The 21,490-nt window shown below is 37.9% G+C and overlaps 1 protein-coding gene across 2 annotated transcripts in view; it reads left to right on the top strand.

The window, feature by feature from the left end:
• Positions 1 to 21,490, top strand: part of LOC125240830 (b(0,+)-type amino acid transporter 1-like) — a 72,464-nt gene that overhangs the window by 16,554 nt on the left and 34,420 nt on the right. The window contains exon 1 of one of the 2 annotated variants that reach the window (XM_048148962.1): positions 11,375 to 11,773. The exons of the other annotated variant lie outside the window; for it this stretch is intronic. Within the exon in view, the coding sequence (XP_048004919.1) occupies positions 11,662 to 11,773 (112 nt within the window). The 5' untranslated portion in view covers positions 11,375 to 11,661. Of the gene's footprint in view, positions 1 to 11,374; positions 11,774 to 21,490 lie in introns of those variants that run through there. 2 annotated transcript variants of the gene reach the window in all.

Consider the following 21,490-nt stretch of genomic DNA (forward strand, 5'->3'; position numbering starts at 1 on the left):
GGGTGCAAATGTATTTTACTTCTCGTGTGTTAAAAAAACTCGCAAGTTCAGGATTCTATTCTCGAACCACTCGCTTCGCTCGTGGTTCAACTATAGAATCCTTTCACTTGCTCGTTTTTCAATTCCACACTCGGCGTTAAAATACAACTTTGCCCCCTTGTATAACAAATAACTATTAAAACGTTTATGGCGTATTAAACGTTATCTATAGATAAAGCCCCTGAGTCTGTTCTCGACATGCAGTATTGTATTTTCGACAACATATATTTTCTTTATTGTCTTTTACACCGGTCAAATCTTACATGAAAATCGGCTAAAAAAACAAAGTGTGATGTAAAGCTGGATTTTTGGTATGTTATTTAGAGTCCTTGAGGGAATGTAAGACTACATTTTGCAAGCAAAAAAAAAGTGTGCTAACTTCGTAATTTAAAAAAAAAAGGAAAAAAATCGGACATTTTTTGATCTTTATTTTTTTATTAAAAAACTATGCGTTTTTGGTCAAAAGTTGCTGTGTAATGTTAAAAGCGCATTAAATTTCAAACAGTTTGACATCTTTTTTATCAATGTCCGTCAAATAGTTTTCGAGATATGAAGCGTCAAAAAAGGTTAATTTTTGACGCATTTATAAAATGTAGCGTTTTGCCAATATTTTTAAACAAATATCTGCAAAATACTTCATGATATGATATATATTGCAATATAACATTGTATAAAATTTATTTTGCTTTAGTTTTAGTGCAAATAAAGGTCAGTAAGACGAATAGTTACTTTGGTAAACAAAAAAAAATCTATAAATAGAGAAGCCAAGAGTCTGGTAGATTGGTTAAGGTAAAATAGTTTACGCTAAAAGTTTTAGGTTGAAAGTGCTATCTATTCGATCTTACTTTCTTTGATATCCGTTTATCTGAAAAAATTGTCTAAGCTAACTTTGCATCGATTTGACTATTACTAATGAAGAAATAAAATACAGTAAAATTTTGAAGTTTAGTAAATTAGAAAAATAAAACAGAATTAGTTACATTTTACTTTTCCTTTTTGAGGGTCCTGGTTCTGCATCTTGATGGCACAACTCCTGTAGTGATAGAAAGTCCACTTGAGTTGTATTTGACCACCAATTGCTGTGGAATAAACTACGGGAACGGAAAGCGCCCACGCCAATTATTAAGATACTGGAGAAGTGGTATTCCCAGCAGAAGAACGTAGTAAGATGGAAGTCAACTCTGTCCACAGCCAGCGGGCTAAACTGTGGCGTGAGACAAGGAGGCAGTATGTCTCCGGCTCTCTTCAGCGTGTACATGGATGGGCTGTCGCAGGCTTTGACCAGTACCGAGGTTGGCTGCTCCATCAATGGACAAATGATAAATCACATCGCATATGCAGACGATATGGTCCTACTAGCACCATCTGTGGGAGCTATGCGTAAGTTACTTGCAGAATGCGAGAGATACGCCAGCCAGCATAACATGAGATACAATCCGGACAAGTCTGAATTTATGCTCATGGAGGCAGCACATATGCCCACACATGTACCACCTCTTTTGCATGATGGAGTTCAATTGCGGAGAGTACACGAAGTCAAATATCTTGGCCACATCTTGTTGTCCAGTTTAAAAGACCAGGAGGACATAGAAAGGCAGAGGCGAGCCACCGCAGTAAGGGCAAACATGTTGGCTAGAAGATTCGCCAAATGTAGTGACAGCGTTAAAAAACAGCTGTTCCTCAGTTTTTGTACAAGCGTGTATACTGTCGAGTTATGGTCCGACTACACCTGCGCGGCTGTGAGAGACCTGCGCGTGCAATACAACACATACTATGTACTGATATTTCGTTAAACGGAGAATACTATGATTCGGGCACGTCCACGACAACGCTCGTGAGATTACATCGATGTTATTGACCCTCAGTGATATGCTTTAAAAACCAGTCCGTACAAGAACAATTTCGGAACAATCTGATTCAATTACTTAATGAGGGTTTTCTACTCGTAAATATTTTTTTCCGCCAAGCGGCGATCCTGAGGTCTTTCTGACCGTAAACTTAACTTACTAAATAAATGTTGATTTGATATACGCAAATATGTGTCTGAGTAATACTTGAACAGCTCCCAAATAATAATAATTCGTTCTCCGCTACGCCTCCTGTAAATATATGTAAACTATCCCATTTGGCCATTACCATCCACCGATTATTTCTGATCCAGTTATACTAGACTTATGATATAATCCTATTTTTTTAAATAACTGGCACTCTTTTGGTCTTAAATGAAAGCTAGTGAAATTTTCTACATCTTTATTTTACAATTTATGTAATAGACTGAGTTGTTTTGCTGATATCTGTCTCAAAATATTAGCAAAACGAATATTTTCATAGAAAGGGGAAAAATGCTCTTTTTTTGACGCTTCATATCTCAAAAAATTATTGACGGACATTGATAAAAAAGAGGTGGGTCATTCCAGCGAAACCGACACCACAGGCATAAAAATTAAATAACTTAATTTACATTTAAATCTACATCTAGAGAATAGAACATTATGCCTAATTTTATGAATCAATGAGTTTTTCCTTTTTATGACTTTTTTTGCATTTTATATGTGTCCAAACGTACCCCTAGCACCAGTTGTCTAAGGTGGCATATATATACCCTAAGTTGGCAGCGCTATTTCGCGCTTTTAATAAACATTATGGTGAAAGTGATATGTGTAAAAGAAAATATATTTAAAGCTGTTTAAACCAGTGGCAAGTAAATTTAAATTAAGTTTCATGGTTAGGATTTATTGGGCGTCTACACAATGCGTAACTCACGTCCCGCCCGTCACAATAAAACAAAGTTTTTTCTTGTTTACCCTAAAAGTATCTAAACTCTTGATGTCTTACTTTGTGAAAGTAACAATTAGGTTGAGGTTGGTTATTTTAGCTAAAAAACGCGTTGCTCTTGTGAATAAAAGTATACTTTTAACGCTTTTCAAAGTAGGTCCCACCCGTCACAGTGACGGGTGAGCAAAATGGGTTATCTGATAAAACTTGAGTTAATGAGTATAAAATCCTTCTTTTAAGTTTAGTTAAACCTAACTGGGTTATATTAAAGCAAATTATATGTCTAATATTGCTTAATTCGGTTGTGGTATTACTTTTTAGAACACAATGAATGCAATGAGGCCTATGAGTCAGGAAGAAGTCTTTTTCATTAAAACTGGTAAAATTTTTGACATTATTTCTGACCCACTGATAAAAGTATGTGGTAATAGACTGTTTGACAAGGTTTGACAATTTTCTGAACCTTTAAAAATTCAAGTTGAAAAAATATTTTTTTTGGTTTAATGCTCTAAGAAAACTACTGAAATTATTACTTGTAACATTAAATAATTAATAAAAGAGCTGATTTAAAGTAAATACAAACGAACTGTCTTTATATTTTTCATATATTTGTATACTCAAATGTTACTCGTCCCACCCGTCACAAAGCGCTGTCCCACCCGTCACAAGCATTGTGAAGCAAAATTATTTTTGTTTTACGAGTTATTTGCGTAAATTATACTAATACCTAATCTATATAATATCAGGAATTAAATAAAAAATGGTTGTTTAACAAAAGTTTCGTAGTTTCTTACCAATTGCGAATTGTGTAAGTCAAGTCGGAGAGGAGAGGCACTTTGAAGTCCCACCCGTCACACTTCTTATACCATCAATTTCTCATAATAATAATGACATTTTCATATTTTTTTTGATGGTACAGTACGCATTGATTATTCAAGTAATTGATAATGTCATATTTAATACGCTAATTGTTGCCGTTTGGCAGAAATAAAGCAAAATGTAGGCAAAAAAGAGTATAAATATCCCACCCGTCACAATGGAATGACCCAGGTCAAACTGTTTGGAATTTAATGCGCTGTATTTGAGATATTTTAATTGATAAGTATATACATTGAACATTATTTCATCTGCTATTGGCGTTCTCGTTAGGTATGCTCGGGTTCACAGGCCTTTACAAACCAAATCTTAATTTAAATACTAAGAATAACGATCATAAGGAAATTAAGAATGAAAAGAAAATGTTAGGAATGTTTATAGTGTTTACACGTTCTATTTATTAAGTACTAGCTTTTTCCCGCGGTATGCTCCATACAAACTTCCACCCTCCATTTTGGGGAAGTAGGGGGTCAGAGAGAGATAAAAGTTAGCCTAGATGTCACTCTCCATTCCTTCAACTATCTCCACTTAAAAAATCACGTCAATACATCGCTCCGTTTTGCCTTGAAAGAAGGACAAACAAACAGACACACACACTTCCCCATATTAGTATGGATACTGTTTTGTATAAACTTGCAGTAGAAATGGTATGTAGACATGTCATCATCATCATTTCAGCCATTAATCGCCCACTGCTGAGCATAGGCACAGTATAATAAAGAGTACTATCGTACAGTATGGCCACTCCCACTCCCCTCTGAAAGCGCCGCCCACCCCTTCTCGGTTACCTAACAGTTACCGCCTGTCAAAAACGCGAACAGTCAACCTGTCATATTTCACTCATACAAGCATAGTACGCGTTCACCTACACGAGCTGAGACTGTGTGCTAGGAACGCGCCACTTTCATATATTTGATCGCCAGTGTCCGAGGTGTGGCATAGGCCTCCCTTCGTGTACGCCACTTATCCCGGTCCTGGGCTAATCTCGTATACATGTGGATTTACTTTACTATTGTGACGCAAAAGAATAAAAACAAGAATCAAAATTGAAATTCAATAAAAGCAATTGTAGCAAATAAAATAAAATAAATAATTTGTGCCACTAGAAAGAAACAATTTATTTTACAAATTACTTTATATTATACAAGGAAAAACCACGAAAATTGGAGAAACCGTGAAATCAGATTTACCATCTCAGAAATCAAAAGTTACGAAATGGAATCAAATTAGATTTTAGATCTGTAGGAATCAGAATTTTACACTATAAAGAATATTATAATAATATGAGTCAAGATTATAAAGATCGCCTTCCTACCCTGTTCCCTACTGGTACCAGTAAGTTAACATTTCAGGTGTAAGGCAGCGTACTATGACAGAAAAGGACAGAAATTTGACATAAAACTAAACTACTAAAAAAAACTCGTTTTAAAAAAAAGGCACAAATAAAATGATAAGGTCACTTCCGCAGGCCAGTGACAGCGGCGGTGCATGCAACTTCTTTACTTAAGTGTAGGTAAGGAGTCAGCCAGCAAAATTGGCCCGTGCTCTCTTTGGACTGATGGCGCGGCTGCGGTGTATCAACCGTTAGCGTTAGTGGATATTATCCGCTTTCCATGTGCTTGGCCAGCACCACAGTCGTCTTTATACTTAACTCCCGAAGGGAAAAACTGAGGACGAGGAAAATTTCCAATGTATACTTTTGATTTTGAATGTAAGAAAAATGTAATTTAGTTAACAAAGAAAACTATTCATAGCTTACCCGCGATAAAAAGCGGTTTCTCCGACCAATATTCGTAGAATTCTCCTTTTTACACTCACTTAAAACAACAATGCAAAAACCAAAATGCAAAACCAACGAAATGATTTTCTGTTTTTGACATCTCTCAATGACAACTTTTATTTTATTTTCCTCATTTCCTCTCTGTCAACTTAAATTCATTTCAAGTCATTGAAGTCGGAAGCATTAAAAAAAAAGGTTTCTTACCAAGCATTATGCTGCAGATATCCTCCAACATACGCAAAAAATATGCGTATGAATATATGTTATGGAAAGTATTTCGACATATCAAATTAACAAATTGATAGACGTGAATGCCTACAGATATAAGTAACGGGAACAGCACCAAAGACTAATAAAAAGATGTTGCCTGTGGGCAATAATAAAAAAAAACAAATAAGAAAACATTTATATGCTTTCTTAATGCTATAAAACACACAACAGGAATCATGGTACACAATAAAACAGACCTAAATTAAAACAAACCACATGTCAAAGCTATTTTAAGATATCTTTTACGTGATATAAACCAACATGTGGTGAACCAACGTCTGCCAGTTCATAAACTTGTGGCGAAATACGCCTTACTATTCGACAAGAGATAAACCGCGGAGCGAATTTTCCACCAGTTCCATCACCAACGGGACAACGCTGGAAATTCCTTCGCCATACTATTTCTCCAGGCTGTAACACAACAGCTTTCCTTCTTTCATTAAAAGTTCTCGCATTCCGTTCGAATGCCATAAACAACGAATCTGCAACTTTTGCATAAATGTCTTGAAGCGCTATAAGACTCACGGCACGATCACACCGACTCTGAGCTAACTCTGGACCCGGAGTCTGAGTACGAGCACGTTGTCGCGAAGTCTCAATCTCACGCCCATACATTAAAAAATTAGGAGTATACGATGTTGCGAGGCTCACACATGAATTTAAATATAATGCTACTTTTGGTAAATTCCTTGCCCAAGTGCGACTGTCATTCCCTATCAAAATACTGAGAGTTGTGATTACGGTTTGGTTATAACGCTCTGCGACGTTCGCCTGAGGCGAATAATAGGGTGTGTAGCATGGGCCTGGAATGTCGTATGACTTTAAAAAATCCACGAATGCCTTGCTTCGGAAAACAGTTGCGTTATCACAAAGAACGTTTGATGGCGTTCCATAGCGCAATATTACTTCTGACTCCAAAGCGACAGTGATTGATCTTGTATCGGCCCTTTTCAATGCAACCAACCAAACAAACTTCGTAAAAACGTCAACAATGGTTAAAATGTACCGATATCCATAATAAGCTGCCGGAAGAGGACCCACCAAATAAATAGAAATTAAATCTAGTGGAGCATACACAGATCTTGGATAAAGCTGTTGGCCACGCGGCTGTGTGTTAGAAATTTTGTACGCTTTACAGACTTGGCACTCCGCAAGGTAATCAGTTACATCGCGATACATGTTTGGCCAATAGTACAAACTTCTCAATTTTAAATAAGTTTTCATAACTCCAGGGTGAATGTTCGGAAATCCGTTATGAATCTCAGCCATGGCCTCTCTTACTTTATCTTTAGGCAAAACCGTTCGCCAGGAGTTAGCAACTAAAGGATTATCAACTGCCATCCTACGCATTAGAACCCCTCGCGTATGGCATACGCAGGAAATGTTTGTGGCGATCTTGTAGTACCTAAAAACACCCTTTCAAACCAGGGATCTGCCGTACTGCTGTCACCCCGCTTGAAAGAAATCAAAGCGATTTGGGGGCGCGAAAGAACGTCTGGAACAACGTTTAATGTGCCTTTTCGGTGTTCGATCTCAAAATCATATTGGGATATCAGAGTAGCCCAACGGGCTAGTCGGCCGGTTGGATTGTCTAAGGTAATAAGCCATTTCAAAGCAATATGATCTGTAATTATTTTGAATTTCATTCCATCGAGGTAACCGCGAAAATGTTTGATAGATTCCAAAACCGAGAGCAGCTCCCTTTCTGATGTTGAATAATTTCGTTCGGCTTTTGAAAATAAACGTGAATAGTAAGCAATAGGATGTTCTTCTCCGTCAATATTTTGTGCTAAAACCGACCCAAGTCCAACCGCACTCGCATCACATTGTAGAACAAACGGCTTTGAGAAGTCCGGACACGCCATTACTGGAGAATCTATAAGAACTGCCTTCAATTGCCTAAAAGCAGATTCAGCCTTCGTACCCCAAGTGATGGTATCTTTACCTTTCTTTTTTCCAATAAGTGACGTTAATGGCGCGATGATCGATGAAAAATTTTTCACGAAACGTCTATAATATGAGCACATTCCAATAAATGCCCGTAAAGATTTTGCTGTAGTAGGCGTCGGGAAATTACTAATCGCCTCTAGTTTTTTTGGATCGGTTTGGAGCCCGCGCTCATTCACAATATAACCCAAATACCGTAATTCAGATTTGCAAAATTCACATTTTTTTAGATTAATGGACAAACCGGCTTCTTTTAATCGATCGCGAACTTTGGCTATGAGATTTAGATGACTATCAAAATCACGAGAAACTAATATCAAGTCATCAACATATCCAAATACAAAGTTGTCTGATTCTGCAGAAAACTCATAATTGATAATCATGTCAGTCAGCCGCTGCATTTCTGACGCAGCATTTGTGAGGCCAAAAGGCATGCGGACAAATTCAAATAAACCTCTTTGAGGAACAATGAAGGCTGTACGCTCACAACTGTCTTTATCTGCAAGCGGAATTTGCCAGAACGCGCTTCTAAGATCCAGTGAAGTGAGGTACCTGGCACCACGTAAGTTGTCCAAAATATCTTGGATTCGCGGAAGCGGGTAGGAATCCCTGATGGTTACACTATTTAATTTTCTACTGTCCACACAGAATCTGACACTCCCGTCCCTTTTTGTAACCATCACTACTGGACTTGCCCACGGAGACCTAGAAGGACGTATAACCCCCATAGCAAGCATCTTGTCAATTTCTTCATTCAGAACCCTCAACTTCACTGGCGATATTGGATAATATCGCTGGCGAATTGGTGGGCCAGAAGTTTCAATCTTGTGAGAAAGCCAAGTAGTACACCCCAATCCGACCTTATCCGAGGAGATATCATCTAGCGTGTTGACAACCGACTGGAGCTTGTGTTCTTGCTCGGCGGTAAGGTGTCTTCTTGGGTGCAGATATCGTGAATCATTTACCTCGGCGAAGCCGCAGATGGGAGCGTGTGTGGGCGGCACAAAAAGTTTTCCACTGTTTTCTCCCTCAAAAAATTGCTTTATGACCGATGTCAACCCGCACACGTCCCAAAACTCCATACCGAGAATCAATTTTGTGGGTAATAGCTGACCTACGAGACATGGGTGTGAGATAGATAATCCATGGAAAAAAATAGACAGTTCAACCCCCCCAAGAATCTCTATCGGTGAATTGTCCGCAGATACCACAACTGGCATCGAACCCGTATAATAGTTTAAGCCTAAATCTCTAAGAAGTGAGATATCGATGAGAGACCTCATGGCACCAGAGTCCAAAAGAGCTTTAACAGGCGTACTAGAAACAGAAACTTCGACAAAAAGTCTATTATCCAAAGAGTTGTTTATGACTATAGGCGACACCGAAAGATTAAAAGCAGCATCGCCGTCATCTAGTTTTTTGATGGCACAAGAGGATTACAAGTGGGACAATTTCGAGTCACAGCACCTGCGCGTTTACACTGGAAACATACCACACCTGGGACATTTGGACATCCCCTGTAATCATGTCCTAACATGTCGCATTTTAGGCATGCTGGACTCAGAGTGTTGACAGGGGCCAATGTCGTAGGCGGAACCAACTGTGGTTGGAAAGCCTCAAAGTTTTTAGCTACTTCAAGCAACGTGTCCATATCTTTTATAATATTAGTGGCAAGACATGGGTGATATCGTTTATGCAAACCGTATTTGAAGATAGTAAATAAGTTTTCTTCGCTGATTGGAGCGCTCAATTTGGCATTAAGATCACGAACCTGTATGACGAAATCGACAATGGTTTGAGAATCAGTCTGTTTTAGTTCTCGCAGTTGGCGTTCTGTTTTAAAATCAAAGTCACCAATATCAAAAGTGCGCATAAAGGCCGACTTTATCTCACCATATGACAGCCTTGGCTGTCGAATGGAGCGGAAATATTTCAACGCGCTGCCAGAAAGCAACTCATGGAACCTTTGAACTACGTATGACGGACTAACGTCGCGCGCAACACCCTCTTCTTCGACTCGACAGAAAAAGTCCCTCACACATTGCTCACCTGAAAAATTTACGCCCCATTTGGTCAGCGATTCTGGTTTGCATCGGTGACGGGTATACATTGGATCCGGGAATCCCGATTGGTGTCCAGAGGCAGAGGCAGCGGAAGCCGCAGACCGTGGTAGCTGTTCCGAAATGTGACATGAGCGCGAGTCACCGCTCACCATATGTAGCATACGTGGAGGTTGGTCCATAAACGGATTTAAAGATCGGTGTGGAGTATCACCAATGGAATCTTCACCTTGATTCGCCATCATGCACCAGACTATTGCTCTTGGACACGAAATAAAGTAGACAGAGAAGTAAAGGAAAAATGGATTGAAGGTTCTAGCAAGACCGGAAAACGGACTCCCTCCCCTTTCTTAAAAAAAAATTAAGCCAGTTATTTTAAATAGACGATAAAATAATTAATTTTGAGTTCGGGCGCCATTTTTGTAGCAAATAAAATAAAATAAATAATTTGTGCCACTAGAAAGAAACAATTTATTTTACAAATTACTTTATATTATACAAGGAAAAACCACGAAAATTGGAGAAACCGTGAAATCAGATTTACCATCTCAGAAATCAAAAGTTACGAAATGGAATCAAATTAGATTTTAGATCTGTAGGAATCAGAATTTTACACTATAAAGAATATTATAATAATATGAGTCAAGATTATAAAGATCGCCTTCCTACCCTGTTCCCTACTGGTACCAGTAAGTTAACATTTCAGGTGTAAGGCAGCGTACTATGACAGAAAAGGACAGAAATTTGACATAAAACTAAACTACTAAAAAAAACTCGTTTTAAAAAAAAGGCACAAATAAAATGATAAGGTCACTTCCGCAGGCCAGTGACAGCGGCGGTGCATGCAACTTCTTTACTTAAGTGTAGGTAAGGAGTCAGCCAGCAAAATTGGCCCGTGCTCTCTTTGGACTGATGGCGCGGCTGCGGTGTATCAACCGTTAGCGTTAGTGGATATTATCCGCTTTCCATGTGCTTGGCCAGCACCACAGTCGTCTTTATACTTAACTCCCGAAGGGAAAAACTGAGGACGAGGAAAATTTCCAATGTATACTTTTGATTTTGAATGTAAGAAAAATGTAATTTAGTTAACAAAGAAAACTATTCATAGCTTACCCGCGATAAAAAGCGGTTTCTCCGACCAATATTCGTAGAATTCTCCTTTTTACACTCACTTAAAACAACAATGCAAAAACCAAAATGCAAAACCAACGAAATGATTTTCTGTTTTTGACATCTCTCAATGACAACTTTTATTTTATTTTCCTCATTTCCTCTCTGTCAACTTAAATTCATTTCAAGTCATTGAAGTCGGAAGCATTAAAAAAAAAGGTTTCTTACCAAGCATTATGCTGCACAATGTAGTATTGAAGAGACGTTCAAAGGTAATATTACCTGAAACCACTTTTCTATTTAGTATACGTTATTTCAATACAAGCTTGCGTGTAGGAGTCGTGTTTGCCTTTCATCACTTGTAGCATATTTGGAATGTATTGTTAACATAGATAGAAACGGTGTTCCGTTTAGGCAAGGAAGGTTGAGTTCAGATCAGTGTCGAATCTCGCCGCTGATCGGTGGGCGGGCGGCGCCCACGTGCTCGGCCGCGCCGGGAATAGCCAGTCCTCCGCACACCGCCTCACGCTCACATCGTCTACAATCCATGCCGAATTTACACGCTACTTCTCATTCTGATTAGAGTAAAATTAACTGAAAGTGCATCAAATTCCGTCCGCCTAAATCTAAATAAATATAAATAGTTTTTACATTAGGTAAAAGTGTGAAACGATAATAATAATTGTGTTTTTTTTTTCTTCTAAAAAATCAGTGTCTGGGTGTCAGTGCCGGGAATTATTTTGAATCGGGAATAGTGCATATATCGGTGTGAGGGGCAGGACGCGCGGCGCGGCTGCGCGGGCGATGCGTGAGAAACTAGCGGCGCTGCTGCGTACCGCGGTGCGTGCGCCGCCGGCCAACGCGGACAAGCTGCGCGCGGGCGCCATTGGTCCTGTCATCGTCTTCCCAGATGAAGGTCAATCTGGCAGGCAATCATGGTCGCGCGATAAACGATAAAACAGCAGGCCGTCCCTATCGCACTATTTGTAAGTGCGATAGGCATGGCCAGATGTTTTATCATTTATCGCGCGACTATACTTGCCTGCCTGGATGATATTGCATGTCACTGATATAAACTCGTTTAACAAGCGTCGATGGAAAATAATCATTCGATTAAGTATATCATTGATTATTTTTCTAACATCCTACATATTTAGAACAGCGTAAAAGCTACAGCGATTGTCATTTAGCCTCTGCATCCTTAAAATCCATGTAGAATTTATATAATTAGGTAATTGGCAAGCACAAAATAGTATTTTATACAATCGTGATATAATACAAAGCTTTTCAGTCGAGTACCATGTTTAGGCCACGAAGCTTGCTGAGTGGCCTAATAGTACGGTACGAGAGTGAAAAGCTTCATTATATCACTATTGTATACAATACTTTTTCTATGAGTCATCATCTTCATCATCAATGGACGAAAAATATCATCGTTCAAGTTAAAATTAATGTTAATAGCGTCGTTCACCGTTGTATCAACATCGAATTACCTGGCAACCAATTGTTTGTAATAACCGTCTCTGATTGGTCGATAACGCGATAAGTAGATAAAAAAAAATGTGTTTCAGATGCAGAAAAATTTGCCAGGTATCGCAAATTAGTAAAGAACTTGTATGAAGTTCTATTTTTGAAATTATTACAGTTAACTAAAAGTGAACTGTAATGAAATATTATAGTTGACTAAGTGTCAAAGACTATCTAACACTGAAAAGTCAGCACTTATAGTTTAGTCTGTGGTGTCCTAATTGACAGATTAAAGTCGACGAGTAGAAAAACATAATTTTACGCAAAATTTGCGGTCCTGGATCCTCCTTACTTGATAGGGATGATATTAGCAATGCTCAGAATCCCAATTTTAACCACTTTAGATACCTAAAAATGCCAATAAATGAGTTACTATTACTTACTTAGTTCTACATTTATATGGTTCTACCTGTTCCTAAAAATATAAACGAAGACTGATGAATGGACATGAGTTCCTCCTTGATAACTTTACGAATAAATTTATAAATCTTGAAAAAATTATCACGAGAATAAGAAAGGCTTTTTGAAGGTTATTTGTTTAATTTGAAAGGAGACGATCGATTTTCCATATCTTCACACTTTAAACTTATTTTCATCCCTAGATTTTGACATAATGCAAAATATTTTCGATAATCATAAAAAAAAGATTTAAAACTATAATAACGTGATTAATAGAGTGTACGTGAAACTCCAATATTTCCTAATTTCAAGTACACACGGTTATGCCTTATTACAAATACGTGTCGTATGTACTAGTTAGGCAATAAAGTTCAATTAAATAACTAATATGTACCCATAAGTTTTCGCGACAAACAACTCGACATGCATAACTAATTGCAGTTTAATTATATTTCTTTAAGTTTCAGTTTTCCTCTAATATTTTATATCCTACATATTTAACCGGTGTCTTATAAGGAAATATTTTTATTTTCCTCAATTTATTTAAGTTTCTTATTATTTATTCAAAGCGTGGGCCTGCTTGCTCTTTATAAGAAAAATATTTGCATATTCTCAACACGGGAATACCCGTTGCATATACACAAGGAATTAACATGACCTCTTTTTCCTCAGTCATAACATAAGTTAGTGTAACGGCCTCAGCGTTTAAGACATTTCCTTGTAAATTAAGTACTTGACGCACCGAAGAAAGGGCCTGGCCACATGGGCGCGTTGCGGCGACGCACCGCAAAAATTCTGCGTTGCGTTGCCGCGTCGCCAGTTTTTGCGGCAGGAAATCTGCGGCGCGGCACCGCGACGCAAGAAATCGCGGTGCGTCGACGCACCGCAAAAACCCGCTGCGGCACCGCAACGCAGGTTTTTGCGGTGCGTCGCCGCACCGCGAGATTTTTGCGGTGCCGCAACGCAACGCAGGTTCTTGCGTTGCGGTGCCGCGCCGCAGATTTTTTGCGTTGCGTCGCCGCAACGCGCCCATGTGGCCAGGACCAAAGCGGCCACGAATGGCACGAATAAGGGCCGGTTGCATCAAACGGATCAAACCGTCTGTCACCGTTAAATTTTTTCGTTAAATCGTTAGATATCCTCATAACCGTCAGATATTTCGTTAACTTGATATGATTTGATAAAATTTAATTGCAAACACAAATTTTGAGCATACGCCGTCCAAGTTTGAATAATGTTGAGTTAAGAGTTGAAAATTATAATTTCTAGCACTTCAAATACCCAGCTTATAATGATGTTCAAAAATTTTTATTTAATAAATACATCAAACAAATAAAAACATGATAAAACTACTTAAAACTAAATGCCTAACCTACTTATAAATAAAAAATTTGGCCTAAATCGCCGTCAATGGGCAAGGTACCCAGAAGGCTGGCAGCGTTTCCACGCTGTATAGCGATACTTATACGTTGCGTTTATTATTTTAGTGGGATAGAAAACCTTTAGGCTAGCATAGGTTTGCCATGCGTCCCCTTACACCTGAACATGTTTCCGTTTTAAGTGTGATGTCCCGATAAAAATAAATCAGTCATCATCCTCCTTGCGTTATCCCGGCATTTGCCACGGCTCAGGGGAGCCTGGGGTCCGCTTTGACAACTAATCCCAAGATTTGGCATAGGCACCAGTTTTTACGAAAGCGAAAAATAAATAAATCAAAATAAAAATAAATCAGTAATAACTTTAAAAAAAACCGGCCAAGTGCGAGTCGGATTCGCCCACCGAGGGTTACGTATCCGTACAAACTTTCAATGGCTAAAATAATCATGTTTCTCATGTAACTTTAGAAACTTGACTAGTAGTATAGGCATAGCTGGGCACCGTTAATCAAATAGTTAACTTCGATAATCGTTAATCCGTTACTTAAAAAGTTAACTTCGTTAATCGTTAAAGCGATACATTTCGGTAAATTTAACGGAAGGTAAAGTTAATCGATAATCCGTTAACACGTCATAAAGACTTCACTGTACGTATTATGTATTTGTATTTACTAAGTACCTATCCACCAAAAACCATTAAAACCTGTGACGCCAATCGGTATAAAACCGAAATGTAATAATTACGGTCTCTTCGGGCTTTTACCGCCGTTAGTTGGCTAAATCCTAGGTTTTACTTCGGATTGGTAATTATTGGGTCATTCATGCGGTCGCGATCGTGATGCGTTGGTTCTTCAGATTGAGATTTGAGATGACAACTCGATGCTGTGGGCCACGATAACCTGGTAGAGTAATCTAAGGCCCGCACCGGACTCTAACTCGATGCGTCGGTTGCGCGATTTGTCTGTCATGCCTGATGATTGCACTCTATTCCCAGGTTAGTGATCGATCTAGCACGCCTAATAAGATTTAGAAGATCTCGAATAAGTGATCCAAAGTATCCAATTGGTCTTTAGACTGTTTATAACCGACGGATCTGCTTTTACCGATAAATCCTAGGTTTCGCCGTACTACGGGCTTTTACAGTAGCAGTAACAACGTGGTTTTCGCGGCGCAGCGAGCCGCTTGGGGTGCTGGATTAACGATTAACGGACTCGATGAAATTTAACGAAAGTTAACGAATCCGTTAACATTTTTTAAAGTTAACTTAAAAGTTAATCCGTTAATCGAAATGTTAACTTCGTTAATTAACGATTAACGGATTAACGAGTTAATGCCCAGCTATGAGTATAGGTACAGCGCCATCTCTCGGCGAATTCGCTAACTAATTTACGCGACCAGCAGGCCTAGCACATGATGGCCGCGGGAGTATGTCGCCGCGAGATAGACTACCTGTCCTTATGCCATTAATACAATTAGACACAGACGTGTCATCTACTCGTATCTCGCGGCGACATACTCCCGCGGCCATCATGTGCTAGGCCTACTGTATAGTCATGTTGGTTTTTCAGGGATAATTGTTTATTGATGTTAACCGATTTCGACATTTATTTGAAAGATTTTTTTTTACTTAAACTCCTATATTAATTTGAAGTACAATATACAAGAGTGATTAAATTGAAAGTTAAAATATGAAAAGCTTTTTATTAATTAAAAAAAAATTTCAAATTACAGACACAATTTTATTTTTCCTGTAATATTCAGCATAAAACCAATGTTTCCTAAAATTTTAACAATTATTCGTTGCTAAACTTACTTTTTTTACATTTTCCTTCATAATTGTTTTTTTATCCGCTACAAAAAAAATATAAAAAATTGGTTTAATACTCGTATGTACAATGTGAGCTCTTCATTTGGGCTATTTTTTGTAATTAATATTAATTCATTAAAAAAAACCTTAAATTTATAGAGGTTAATAATTTTCATAACTATTCCAAATTTTATATCGATATAAGCATAAGTAGTTCTCGAGATATTTAGTAATGTGACAGGCGGACAGACAGACAGACAGACGGACAGAGCCGCCATAGGGGTTCATTTTGTACCTTCTTGGTACGGAACCCTAAAAAGTAACGAAAAAGCATTTCTATATCCATCCTGACACCTGTTTAAAGTATTCAAATAATTGTATTAAGTAAGAGAGATATACAGGCTTGGGCCTGTAACAAAAGCAAAAAATTAAACTGTTGGTCCTTAAACTAACCAACATTTCTTCAGCGACTTTTAAAAATTATGAAGTCTTTAATTTTCTAATTTTTCATATAAAATAAATATTAGCTTCAATGGATGCCATTATTGTTGTCATTGACGTTGTCAGTCACACTTTAGACTTAACAGAATTCGCAGTACATTACCTCTTAGGAAAAACTTTCAAGGGTGATAAATAACAAAATACAAGTTATTTTTAAAAGTCGTTGAAGAAATGTTGGTCAGTGTAAGGAGTACAGCCTACAGTTTAATTTTTTGCTTTTGTTACAGACCCCACCCGGTATATATATATATATAAACCGGCCAAGAGCGTGTCGGGCCACGCTTAGTGTAGGGTTCCGTAGTTTTCCGTATTTTTCTCAAAAACTACTAAACCTATCAAGTTCAAAACAATTTTCTTAGAAAGTCTTTATAAAGTTCTACTTTTGTAATTTTTTTCATAATTTTTAAACATATGGTTCAAAAGTTAGAGGGGGGGGGGAACGCACTTTTTTCCTTTAGGAGCGATTATTTCCGAAAATATTAACATTATCAGAAAACGATCTTAGTAAACCCTTATTCATTTTTAAATACCTATCCAACAATATATCACACGTTGAGGTTGGAATGAAAAAAAATATCAGCCCCTACTTTACATGTAGGGGGGGTACCCTAATAAAACATTTTTTTCCATTTTTTATTTTTGCACTTTGTTGGCGTGATTGATATACATATTAGTACCAAATTTCAGCTTTCTAGTGCTTACGGTTACTGAGATTATCCGCGAACGGACGGACGGACGGACAGACAGACATGGCGAAACTATAAAGGTTCCTAGTCGACTACGGAACCCTAAAAATGGTAACGGAATGGGAAAAAACTTGGGAGTCTTTTTTTTTCCTATTAAGAGTGAAAAAGCTCACGATTCTGAGTGGAAACCACATAAAAATTTCCAAATTCAAAAAAAGTCGGGTGGACGTACAACTTTGACAAAAATAAAAATGTCCCAGATAACAGTTCTAATCAACATTCAACAATTAAAATGATTTATTAATAATGAAGAACTAACACGATAAGGTAGGCAAGCACGAATTCAAATTTGTGATTTTTGTGTTTATTGCCATCGCGCAGTCGGGGGCGGTGCCGCTCGGTCGCATCAGTAGGCCTAGCACATGATTGCCACGAGAGTATGTCGCCGCGAGATAGATGACGCGTCTTCTTCTAACTGTATTAATGACATAAGGACGGGTAGTCTATCTCGCGGCGACATACTCTCGCGGCAATCATGTGCTAACCCTGCAGAAGTCCGAAACTAGAGAAATATAGAGAGCGCTCGATCGCGATTCGCGCACGCACACAGGGCCTCTCTGTGGGTTCCACCCCCGTCAGCGCGACGGCGATAAAGACCTAAAAATCTCAAATTTGAATTCATGCTTCGGTATCGTATCCTCTTAAGGGTTAATTCGCCTTCTGAATTTGTTATGAAAGTGCGTGCATTAGTGACGAATCGCTTAGTGGACGCCAGGCTTCACATATTGCTTTTCGTTTTACCAACAACGCCATTCATTCATAAGTTTCATTAACGATACCATGTGGTTACGGAGTGCACACGAGTTGAATACGGCTACGTAACCAGTCTAAAATGTGCCGTCCAGACGCGTAAGAAGATCATGGTTCCGGAGAGCGCTCTTACACTGGTTTTTTGAGCGTATGACTAGCCCGCACTCAAGTGGCTATTCTAATTATATCACGTACGTTATGCACAGTCACTCCATCTAGTGACGAGAGGTAATAATACTTAGACGACTCAATAACGTTCAATGCGAGTTTGCTGATGTTGTATTCAGTCGTGTAATAAATTTTAGATTCGAATTTTGAAAAATATTGCATTGAATTCGTGTTTGTGTGGATTTGTGTATTAAATTAATGATATTCTTAATGCATGAGACTAAAATAATACCTTTGAGACCTTTAAATTTATTGAATAAATAGGTCATAATGGCTAATCGTGGCACGTAGCGCCATCTATGATTTTGATTTGACATTAATTATACGATGTTCCGGATGAGACCCCATGACTGTGCACACTTACGCCGTGTCTTGCGTCACGTCTCATCGCATCGTCTACTTCCATATCGATAAGGTTTGATTTCGTATGCGTCGCATCGCCGTCGCGCGACCGTCGCCCACGCAAGCCATCGGCTTATCAGTCGCGGTCGTCAGCCGCGTCCGTCAGACGCGTCCCATAATTTGTTTCAAGGTTCATACACAAGTTTTCCTTTCAATAGCAATAGCTAACGTAACGCTTGGCTTGAGTAATAAATAAAAACTGTATAGTTAAATTAATGAAATATGTATAAGTAGGATATTGAAATCTTCTTTCTTCGTTGAGCCATCACAGCTAACTTTAACTTACAAACGGTCTTAAGCACCTGCACTTCTGAAGGCGCTTAAGTCATTTTTGCTAATAAAAAAAAACCACAACGTTCTATGAACATTGGTCAAGTGCGAGTCGGTTTTCGACTTTTCCATACAAAGAACTCATGAGCGCCTGAACGACTATGATGGCAAAGTTAACGTTTCGCACTTTCAAAACTTTACGTATATATCTCGGAAACGATAAGAGATAGAGCAAAATGGACTTCAGATTTGGGCTTTCGGTGGCACAAATTCTATGTTTTCGTCAACAGACACCTTTTTTTGGACCGATTTGAATAAAATTTTGATCAGTCAATTTATAAACGGTCTTAAGCGCCTCCTTTTTAGTAGGAACTTAAGTCATTTTGTACAAATGAAAAAAAAATTGAACAAGTTCTAAAAAGAAAAAGACAGAAATGAATTTCTTTATACCTGTCCAACTCTCTTACACAATTTTAAGACGTTTAGTAACTACTTGCAGCGGCAGTGAGTGAAATTCGTAATCTGAGTTTTTTTCTCTTAAGTCCGACTTACGCTTGACTGTAGATTTCTAATAGGTTTTCCTGTAATCTACAGGGAGAGGGCTATCTCGTGTATTTTTTTGAAAATTTTACGCTAAGTAGTTTCGGAGATAAGGGGGGGAATGGTCATTTTTTGCTTATTTTCTTAAATTACTTCTAAATTACCAAAACAAAAAATATAAAAAAAATATATTTCAGATGCTGATAAAACGCTCTTTCATTTGATATGTAACACAATATAGTTTTAATAACTTTGATTTTATATTTTCAATTTTACCCCCCAAAAGTGACCCCTGGGATTAAATTTCATTTAATTAAATTACATGTCCGTCTTTGGGCCACAGGTTTACATACGTGTGCCAAATTTCAAGTAAATCGGTCCAGTAGTTTCGGAGAAATCGGCTGTGACAGAGGGACAGACAGACACGCGAGTGATCCTATAAGGGTTCCGTTTTTCCTCTTTGAGGTACGGAACCCTAATAATAAGTTTTCAATAAAAATTATGTTTATGTTTATATATATATATATATATAATGCTCTTCCACAAATTTAACACACATTAATCATAATTCAACAGTCAGAAACCGTTACTTAGGTAAACAGTTAATTAGGTATTGAAGACTATGCATATTCAAAATTGGTGATCAAATTATTTTTAGTCCTAGATTTTTTTCTAGAGGGTTATTAAAACTACTGGTGTACGCCATTATGATTAAAAGACATACACCGTGTTTTTTTGTTTTCCGTTAAATTCGACACGTAGCTAGGTTCATTATCAGGAACCACCCTGTATATCACTTTTAGTTAAATTCGAAAAAAAAATTTTCTTCATTTTCATACATAATAAATGAATTTATTAGTGTGAGAGACCCTTAAGAATAACATTCAAGTTATTGTCAAGTGATTGACGGCACATGTCAAAATAAATAACATTAGGAATTGGTAAAAGCTGTCACACACGTGTTCAGTAATTATCTTTATTTTTTTAATAACTCGATAACCGTAAGAGTTAAGACGCTGGTTTCTTAGAGAAATTAATTGTATTTGATGTAAATAACCTTCCTTAAAGTTAACGGAATTCAATAAAAACAGGGTGTATATCGCTTCTGCTTAACATATATTACAGTTTATCACTTTAAATGGTCAAATGCCATTGGTTGTTGCTAACTAATTGGAAGTCAATTGACGGAACGTGTTCTTCAATCAAGCAATAATGTCATTGTTAAGAATATTTGACGATCATAATTATTAATACAGAGAATGTAACAATTACTCTTGCTTGTTACTTATTAATATCTTTTTCCAGTTAAGTTACTTGCACTTGTTACTTGGAATTTGACAGTTGACAGCCCACTAACCTTGAGTTAAGCGGGTGGTGCAAGTGGCTCTTAGGCCCACTTATATTCTTACTTCTTATGTATGTGTCATGGGTCAAAAATAAGTTAATTAAAAAACCTAGATCTGATAAAAACTAGTTCAACAAAGCTGTAAGTAAAATAAACTTATCGTGAAAAAAGTAAGAAGAAAAAAACCGGCCAAGAGCGTGTCGGGCCACGCTCAGTGTAGGGTTCCGTAGTTTTCCGTATTTTTCTCAAAAACTACTGAACCTATCAAGTTCAAAACAATTTTCCTAGAAAGTCTTTATAAAGTTCTACTTTTGTGATTTTTTTCATATTTTTTAAACATATGGTTCAAAAGTTAGAGGGGGGGGACGCACTTTTTAGGGTTCCGTAGTCAACTTTAGGAGGTAAAATATTAATATTATCAAAAAAAGATCCTAAAAAACCCTTATTCATTTTTAAATACCTATTCAACAATATATCACACGTTGGGGTTGGAATGAAAAAAAAAATCAGCTCCCACTTTACATGTAGGGGGGGTACCCTAATAAAACATTTTTTTCCATTTTTTTTGCACTTTGTTGGCGTGGTTGATATACATATTGGTACCAAATTTCAGCTTTCTATTGCTAACGGTTACTGAGATTATCCGCGGACGGACGGACGGACGGACGGACGGACGGACGGACAGACAGACATGGCGAAACTATAAGGGTTCCTAGTTGACTACGGAACCCTAAAAACTAAAGTTAAATCTTATGCGGCGCCGTCATACCTATTACCTAATAGGCGTTGTGCAGGTTGTGCT

This window comes from Leguminivora glycinivorella, chromosome Z, assembly GCF_023078275.1.
Source record: "Leguminivora glycinivorella isolate SPB_JAAS2020 chromosome Z, LegGlyc_1.1, whole genome shotgun sequence".
Classification (NCBI taxonomy): Eukaryota; Metazoa; Arthropoda; class Insecta; order Lepidoptera; family Tortricidae; genus Leguminivora; species Leguminivora glycinivorella.